The 9,671-nt window shown below is 36.8% G+C and overlaps 1 protein-coding gene across 1 annotated transcript in view; it reads left to right on the top strand.

Annotated features, from left to right (window-relative positions):
• The window catches only part of SETD3 (SET domain containing 3), a 34,535-nt gene extending 29,293 nt beyond the window's left edge, over positions 1-5,242 (top strand). Inside the window, exons 9-12 of the mRNA XM_009891029.1 lie at positions 1,288-1,454; positions 2,102-2,187; positions 3,979-4,139; positions 4,757-5,242. Of these exons, the coding sequence (XP_009889331.1) occupies positions 1,288-1,454; positions 2,102-2,187; positions 3,979-4,139; positions 4,757-5,197 (855 nt within the window). The 3' untranslated portion in view covers positions 5,198-5,242. The remainder of the gene's footprint in view (positions 1-1,287; positions 1,455-2,101; positions 2,188-3,978; positions 4,140-4,756) is intronic.
• Positions 5,243-9,671: the final 4,429 nt, after the last annotated feature.

The following is a 9,671-nucleotide window of genomic DNA, read 5'->3' as shown; positions in this document are numbered from 1 at the left end:
TTTTGCTTTTACTACTAAAAAATGTGAGGCAGCAGAAGTCCACAGAATCTATCAAACGCTGGCATTGAATAAAGCAACTTTCTCATTCAGTTTAATTGGCTTTTTTTGTAAAACAGTCTTAGCGTGTAAGAGCACACTGTGTAATCTGCACATAATATGTGACTTTTAGTTTAAGATGAGATGTATCACAGTAGTTTTAAAACTTGAGAGGGTTAGCAAACTCTTTCCTTAACCACTGCCTTAACATCCCTAGGCAGGTCACCTGTTCATTATATGAGTGTGTTACAGTGTGATGTTTACTATAATTTAATATATAACGCTTAATCATTTCGTGCTTAGGATAAATAGTTCTAATCTAAAATTGAAAACAAAGAAAGTAAATGACATCATTAAGTGTTGTTGAGTCCTTAAGAGAACACTGCCTTTCTCTGTTAGCTGGAGAGGAGTGGCAGCTTACAGGTATCCAGCGCATTGCTGTACCCTAAGGTTAAGAAGGGAGTTCTGTAACTGTTGGAACTTTTTTTTTTTTTTCTGATTGACAATTCTGTTATCAAACAAAAGGGAAAAATATCCTCTTGGTGTGGGAGAAGACAATTGCTACTTTGACCTCTTGTCCCATGTACTTCATACAGCCTAGCCCTGAATTCAACACTTTGCAGGTTATATTTAGAAACTTCTTTTTTAAGGTGAATTAAAGTAAACTATTTGCTTTACATACAGAGTTCAGAGTATAACACAAAAATAACTACTGGCTGAACACAGGTCAGGTCTCTGTATGATATACTTCGGTGTATCTATGCCTAAAGGTAACATTAAAACAAAAGCAAAGTTGATCCATCAACAATGTAGGTTACTCTTTTGGATGGACGTATGAGGGGGGGAAATGATCCCAGAAACACCGTTTCTTGTAATGGGCCCTCCTTGTCTCAGGTTTTTTTAGCCTGCATAGGCAAAGGCATAGGCTCTTTGAAAACTTATTTCCATATACTGATATTTTATGACAGTCTGAGAAAACAAAGCATTTTTCTTTTAAAGTATAGAATAAGAACCTCTTCTTTCAAAGTCTGTTACATGTATATGTTTACATCTACCTCTAAAGTATATTGCCACAGTACATACAGCATTTGAATCTATACCAGAAAACAAAGTGTGTTTCTTTATATAACCAAATATACCTTGTACTCAGAATAGTAACTCTTTCAGGAAATAACTTTCAAATTATGTCAGTTTTGTGAGCTGATCTTAAGCTTTTTTCCTGTCCCTTCACTTCTCTTTTCATCCTTCTAGATTTACATTTTTTATGGCACTCGGTCAAACGCTGAATTTGTGATCCACAGTGGTTTTTTCTTTGATAATAATTCACATGACAGAGTGAAAATAAAGCTTGGCGTGAGTAAAAGTGACAGGCTGTATGCCATGAAGGCAGAGGTCTTAGCTCGTGCTGGTATCCCAACGTAAGTAAAACACAATGCCATGGGTTTTTTAAAACATTTCCAAAGTATATAGTGTCCAGTAGAGCACATATAAAACTGTTCCATGATCATTTTCTTAGGTGTAATATTTCTTCTGTTTGTATAGCAAATTAAAGTTATTGTAATAATATTTGCAGAAGTTCTCTGAGCTGTATTATCATCTAATTTGGACCATATATAAGGGAAAAAAAGCCTTTGGTTTAATAACCATTTGAACAAAAACCGAGCAAGGATTAATTTAAAGCAATCTGTGGTTTTTCTTTCTTTCCTATCCCTTGCAGACATACTACGATGCTCAGTATGTGAACCACAGCATTTTCCTTTAGTCTTTTCAGTCCAGAGGGTACTGTTAGGAGCAGCAGACGTGAAACATTGCATTTTCATGAATTTATTATGAAAGCCGTATAAAAATAATTGTAAGTGTAAAATTGTGGAGATAATTGTTCTTTTCAGATACAGGTTAGGGAAGCTTTCCTTCAGTTTGAACTAGTATTACCTAATTTTGTAAAAACTACTTTTGTAACACTGCATTTGTTTTATACTTTAAAGTCTTTTATGTTGAAATAAGTTCAAAGGTATGACAGTAGAACTTGCATTTACTGTTGCTGTTTGATTGTTTCTGTTATTAGTTCTAGTGTTTTTGCCTTGCACTCCACTGAGCCTCCAATCTCTGCCCAGCTTTTGGCTTTCCTTCGAGTATTTTGTATGAGTGAAGGTAAGATGTTTTATAAAGATAACCTAATTTACGTTTGTGTTGGGGTTTGTTTGTTTTTTAATGCAAGAATGTGATAGACATATAAAATACTAAGCTAGAAGATCAGAATAGTTGAGGAGTTGAGGTTAAAAAGGGATCTGTAAGCTAGTGAGAAACCAAGTCTTTGGCCATGTTGTCTGAGGGAATATTTTGGTAGCATAGACCTTTCTGGAACTCCCAAAGCATGAGGTGATGGAATTTCTTGATTTTTTTTTTTTTAATTTTTTAAATTTTTTTTTTTTTAGTCTCCCAGGCTGTTGTGAATGAGTGAGCTTTGGAGCTTGATCTTTAGTTCTTAGGTTTAAAAATGGTTCACAGAACAAGATCATGTGAGACCTAGGGGTTTACATCCTTAAAATCATAGCATATTAGCCATCACTGCTAGAATCATTTCGGTATGGAATATTCAGTACTGCAGGAGAAATATGGAAGAGATATTTTAAAGTTGAGTGTTTTCAGCATTTTGGTATTTCATAATCCAAAACCAACTTACGTATTTGCAAACTGTCTTTGTAGTGTTTCTCTTATGTTAGGGGTTTTTATGGGGAAAATAGATGTACAATTAATAAGTATTCACCTAATTTGTGCATGTGAAACTTCTGATTAAATGTTTGTAACAGCTGCTTGCTGGTTAGATGCTGTGTCGGAGGTTATAGATCTGACAGTTTTTCATGACAGTGAGAGAATGCCCTTGCAGCTAGGGATGCTGTGCAGATGACGCAGATTTTAATACCAGTGGAACACTGAAGTTGCAAAGTTTTTGCATGTGCTCTGTTTGCTTTCTTTAATAAAAACAGCCTACATAATTTAGAGTCATGCCTTCACTGCATCCTGTCATCCATCTTTTAGAATTTACTAAGAAAATAGAATAGCATAGTTCAGTTGAAAGGGGCCTACAGTGATCATCTAGTCCAGCTGCCTGACCACTTCAGGGAAGTAAATTCAAGTAAAGCAAATTTTAGGAGGCCGAATTTTGGCTCAGAGAAGAAAATACACTTCAGGGAAGTAAATTCAAGTAAAGCGAATTTTGGCTCAGAGAAGAAAATATAGCTAGTAAACATTTTAATTGCATTACTCTGATATATGATTGTGCTCAGATTATTCATATGTCTTAAACACTGTATAAGAAAACTGTTTATTGAGAAACTACGTGCAAGTGGTTTGCGAAGTTTGCGGTAGCTGCTTTGCAGGAGTGAAATTTGGTAATTAAAAGATTAATGGAATTTGTGTAATGTCAAGGAGCTGATTAAACATTTTCTGCTCTGTGTGAGGTTTGTTTGATGGATGTCTTTTCTGACCAGCTGTAGGGAGTTTCTGCTACTGAAAAAGATTATCAAAACAATAGGAAAAATAATTCCATTGCTATTTGCACACTCTGGACTGTTCCTTTCATTATCAAAAAGTTCACTGAGCTCTTCAAAGAATTACTCCCTTTCGCTCATCGAGTATTATGCAAAACATTCCATCTCACTGTGACAGAGTTACACTGTGTATCAGAGGCTATGATATATAAAGCATCTCTATTTCAGAGTTGAGCAGAAGGTCCCTTTTCTGCTAACCTCAAGACTTCCAGTTGCCTCTGAGGAGAATCCTAGAAATAACCAGCATATCTGATAATTCTTATTTGAGGACAGGGTATTTTTGTTAGCTGCTCAAAGCTATACTATTGAAAATAAATCTTTCTGCAGTTTGTCAACTGACAAAGTGAATGATGAGATTGTTTTTAACAGATTGGTTTTATGCTTATTGCAGAAGAGCTGAAAGAACACTTGATAGGCGAGCATGCCATTGACAAAATCTTCACTCTGGGGAACTCTGAGTTTCCCATTAGCTGGGACAATGAAGTGAAACTTTGGACATTCCTGGAAGCCAGAGCATCCCTTCTTTTGAAAACCTATAAAACAACTGTGGAGGTAAAATTATCGTTATATGTAATTTAAATGTCTGAAATGCTTTGTGTTATGATTGTAGGAGATATCTTGACTTTACAAACTTTAATCTGAAGGCTAGTACATAATTCATTCTCTACTTTTTAAAGTGTAGAAACAGATTTGCATTATCTAAGGAAAATCAAATAAGATTGCAAAAAAGAAAATTTTGTTAATGTAATTTTCTTAATGTATTTTTTCTTTGAGACTCCAAATAGAGGCTACTTGCTTTTTCTCTGCAAGTGAAATGGGGAATCTGTTTCAACTTGTCTGTTAGTTGCATTCTCCGGACTGCAAAGAAATGCGCCACTATTGCAAGCGTCTAAGTGAACCTACATGTCTCATACTTGTGAATTCTCCTCGCTTTGCTTGTTATGCAGGCTGATCTACGTGGAGAAATTTTTGGCCTCTTTATGAATTCTTGACAAATTTCACTGGCACTCCATGCAGACCACCTTATTCATATATGTCCATTTGGCTCAGCCTGAAGAACTTGGTGTCACTTATTGTTAATGCATAGAGAGAAAAGCTGAGGGATTTTTTTATTGTATTGGTTGTTACTAACAAACTTGCTTTTTTTTTTTTTTCTTTTTTTGTAACAGGATGATAAGTCCTTCTTAGAGACCCATGACCTTACTTCACATGCGGTAATGGCTATCAAATTGCGCTTAGGTGAAAAAGAGATCTTGGAGAAAGCAGTAAAGAGTGCGGCTGCTAGCCGAGAGTATTATACCAAACAAATGGCAGATGGAGCTCCACTTCCTAAATATGAAGAGAGCAATATTGCCTTGTTGGAGAACACTGCAGACTCTAGACTCCCTATTGTCTTGAGAAACCTAGAAGATGTGGAAGAGCAAGGGGACTTAAAGATTGATGAAGCTATTGATGCTGAAGTCACAGAGAATGGGTTTGTAAACGGTGAAAACTCTCTATTTAATGGGACCAAATCAGAAAGTGAAAATCTAAATAAAGAGAAAAGCAACAGAGAGACTGAAGATGCCAAAGAATCTTCTTCAGAAAGTACTGATGAGGTTAAAGAATAGCCCTAAAATTTTACTTTCTTGTGAAATTAAATTAGCTGAAGTTTATGAACAGTGCATTTATGTTGGTGTGTTTCTTTGTTAACATTTCTCTTTCTGCAGAGAAAAATGTTTTTTGCTGCTTTATATAAAAAGGAATTTTTAAGTTATTTAAAAGATTTAGCATCCCTTTTCAATTAAGATTGCCATCTTGCTTTCAGGCAAAAACTGGGGAAAGAGGTGCCTTTGGAAGATTTTGCAGCCCTTTGTTGAACCAAATGTATTTTCTTCCTGGGGAAGAATTAAGCTCTTCTATCTGCTGTGCTTTTGTTGTTCTGTCACTCTGACTACCGAAATTAAAAGCTTGCTCTGCCTCCTGCCAAGAAAAGCAGAAGGCAGGACTGACTCGGTATTCAGCATGAAGGTGGGAGAGCAGTACAGCAGAAAACTGGATAAGAGGATCAGAAACTTGGGAGACTGGAAGAAAACCTGTTTAAAATCAGGTATGCCAGTCCAGAAAAAGGTAAGGTGGCAACCTTATGATTGGTAGTTTTAAATGTTGATGAGAATCCAAATTGTATACACTTAAAGTGATCTCTGAAGATTTTGGTTTTTGTCTCCTGTTTACTGTACAAAAATATCTCATCTTTCTTCTTCAGTCAGAGTTAGGCTGCTACCATACAACATTCACCAACTTTTAAAGGCTGACTTATTTTTATTGCCAGGTGCGGTACCTTCTATTTACAAGGTTGGCAGTGCTGCCGGAGAGTTTGAAAGCAGATAGGCCAAGCCACAGCTTTAAACTGTACTGTTCAAAGTGAGGTTGCTTCCCAGCTTCTTCTTCAGGTTTTCACAACTAGCTAGAGATTTTCAAAGCTACACTTTTGACTAAATCATTATTAAAAGGAAAATATGATTTAATATTTCTGTCTGCTACTCCTTCATTTCTCTGTTGTTGGATGTAACATTGAATGTGACATGGCTACATGATCTTGCTCAACTTCATCTTTTGGTTAAAATGTTAATTGATGCTATTTTCTTGAAGGAAGTGGCAGGCAGGCTAATGTATTTTTGGCCCGGGTCTAGACCACAGCTGAGTCTGCAGTACACTTTGCCGTTTAGATTGTGTCTCCGTCTGATGCGCATTTCTTGGGATACCTCCACAAGTTAAGCAGGTCTACTGTCTCCAGCAGTTTTGGTCACCGTCATACTGTGTTTTAACTTCTAGGTGGAAACAGTACAATCCTAGCGTAGTGCAGCATCAGAACAAGGGTAATTCCAAGGCTTGACTTTGAAATTACCTGGGTATTGAGAGGAGAGGAGGGCGGAATATTTTTATTTTGTGGGTGAATGGAGAGGATAAAGTGATTTAATTCTATTCTCAATATTAAGGACTTTGTCTTTTACCTCTGTATCATTGAATTGAAGATAACAGGTAGAATGGACAAGCTTGGACAATTGTTTAAAACTCAATAGATGTTGCAACCTGCTCGTCCAAGATCAGTTGCAGTAAAATGTCTTTTGACACATTCATAGTTTTATTAGGTTTTGCTTCTTTTATACTGCAGCTTGGAAAAATGTGTTTTTGCATAAATCTTTGGTGCAATACACATGAAAGTGACTTTCTTCCAGGTTGTCATAGCAGTTTTGGTGTTCAGCTAGTATCAGTGTGGGGAAAATAGAAAAAAATAGTTTTTTAAAAAATATTTCACTAAGAATGGCACATTGCCATTGCACCTTGGATATTGCTTCACCACTAACAAGATGCTGGACCAGTATTTTTGTAACTATATGCTGCCTTTGGTAGAATGTTATGAATTGTTGTCTTGACAGTTAAAATGTCATACAAAAGTCATTACAGTTCGGTTTTTATTAGGACCAATATTCCATTTTTGTTTCTGCCGGTTACATTGCACAACATTGTACTAGATACTATGATGCGATTCTGAAACTAGCCTTCCCTGAAAGTGATAACTGTAATTCAGAATTTCAATGCTTTGATTCAATCTGATACACTGTATTTTGTTCCAGTATTTGCTGATATCTATGGCTTAGCAAAGCCTGTGGTCACCACAGGACAGAATGTGTGGGTTTTCTTGAATAAAATATAGTTCTACCACGTCTTCCCTGGTGAGTGTATTATACAAACAAAACCTCTACCTGCTACCGACTGCTGTATCTTTTGGGGTGTGTGGGGAGAGGAATAACTGCCCAGGTGTACAGATAAAGATTAAAGGAGAACTAGCTGGGAAAAAAAAAAGAGGGATTCTAATAAGCAGAAAGGGAAAGTGGTCTATGAAGCGCACGGTCAAATTTTTACCCTTCATATGTTAGTGTTATTTAGAAAAATATGTTGCACACAATAAAAATAGTGAGTAATCTAATTTTGTAATTTGCATTTTTCCTCTGTGCATGTAATGGTTTCTCAGAAGCACTAACCTAAAACTTGGGCTTTTGAAAACTGAGGTGGAAACAAAAAAAAATTGGCACTGATGAGCCCTTATTACCATCTGTCATGAAAACAGACCTTTCAAAGCATTATAAAGTTAACTTTCTTCATAATGTTTGGTTAAGAGGCTGTTCACACTAATCCCAGGCTAAATGCCAAATCTTGCTTCTGTTTAGCTATCTGAAGTATTCCTGTAAGAAAGACATCACTTGGATTTCTCGGACTGGTCTCCAAAAACACAAGGGGGGTGGGGGTGGGGGAAGCCCTTTTGAATTTTGCATGAACCTACCTACTGATGAATGGTTTCCCTAACAACCTGTAACTTGTTTGGCTCTATACTGCAAGACGATGTCCGATGTCGGTATAGCCCTGTTGATAAGGTCAAATATACAAAATTGAGCAACAGCCTCCACTTGGGGAAAAAAAAAGAAAAAAAACCACTTGTAAAGTGTATAAACTCAACCTTAGCTTAAGCGCTGCCACGAATACGCGAGAGCTGAGAGCCTTCTGGCTGTGCAGGTAAGAGGGTTAAGCATCTTGGCTACAATAGGTTGTGTTTTAGTAACTATGCCTTTCTCTGGACATTGGTAAAAGGCGATATGTGCAGAAAATGTATACAACTCAACAGTAGCTGCATTCTTGAGGGTAATTTCCCTTTAGAGAGGAATGTTCATCATGGAGTCATGAAACTTGCATTTTTTGAAGGCACACCAGAAGATTTAGGTTACACAAACTGTTCTTCTGTAGTTCATGTTTAGAAACACTATTTAATATCTGCTGGTGCCACTTGTATCGCCCTTATTTTGTAGAAAGGCATGTGAAGTAATTATGAAACGTGATTTGAAGTGTTTCCGTCTTGCACACTAAAGATGCTCCCCAAATCTGCTGCTCTTTTCTGATTTTATGGACTGAAAGTCAGTCCTTGCTATTTCCCGTACTTTGTGCCAAACAGGAGCGTTCAGGAAAAACATGGCTCTACCAGATTTATCTGATAAAGCAACACCCGTTCCTTTTTCTCTAGAAGATTTTTAACAGATCCTTGTTGAAGTCAGCTATGACCACATGATTTTCACATAATTACTGTCTATATTTAATAGTTTCTAACAGGCTTACTTCTTTGAGTGCGTTGCTTGCTGTACAGAGTACAGCACGTAAATTGGTGACTCACTGTTCGAAGAGCTTCCTTAGCATCCCTCGGCTTCTACATCTATTTCCTAACAAATGTCACAAGTTTGGAAACCATGTGGAGGATTTTTCAGTTTAAATAAATAAATCCTAATCAATACTTGGGGGGGAAAAAAGCCACAAATACCCCTGGATTCTTTTGGGGTTTGTATCTCTTTAGATTCATGGGTGTATTCAGTGTATTTCAAAACGGAATGAATGACAGCTGTAGAGTTAGTGTAAATGACATAACCTTGAGCTTTAGTAATACCAATGAAATCTATCTAAGATAATTTTTGCAGCCTTTTGCTGAATATGGAGTGCTCTAGTACTTACACCTCCTGGATTATCAGGAACAGGCTCTGAAATATGTTTGAATATGTTGTTTTGTGTAGCAGCATACGTTGAGTGCTGTAGGGTACTCATAAGAAAATGTGATTTTTTTTTTTATTTTTTTTTTGCCTTGTACACTGTCTTTCAACAATTATCTTTATTTTCAGTGTATGTAGACACCAAACTTCACTTACAAATTAAATTTTTTTTTTTTTTTTACATTAGTAGCAGCATGGACTGGACCTGGCAGTTTACAAAAGCAATCAAGTTGGTCGTCAGTGTTTGCGTTGCCCAGAAAGTGTTGCCCAGTCAGTACTGGAAAGGTGGGAAACCACAAAGCATTTGACTTCTGCCTTTGATTCTTGTGCTAGGGAAGCCTTCATAGCTGGAGCTGGCACCATTTCTCATGAAAGATTAAGCTAGAGAGGGAAGGGAAGCAAGGAGATGTCCTTAAGTGGAAAATAAAAGCTGGACAACTGAACACTAGCTAGCTTGTCTTGGAGGCGGTGTAGCTATCCTGAAGGATAAGAAGTTGGGGAAGGACTTTTTACT

Source organism: Charadrius vociferus, unplaced genomic scaffold, assembly GCF_000708025.1.
Source record: "Charadrius vociferus isolate BGI_N301 unplaced genomic scaffold, ASM70802v2 scaffold228, whole genome shotgun sequence".
Taxonomy (NCBI): domain Eukaryota; kingdom Metazoa; phylum Chordata; class Aves; order Charadriiformes; family Charadriidae; genus Charadrius; species Charadrius vociferus.
This window is presented reverse-complemented; position numbering and strand designations above follow the sequence as displayed.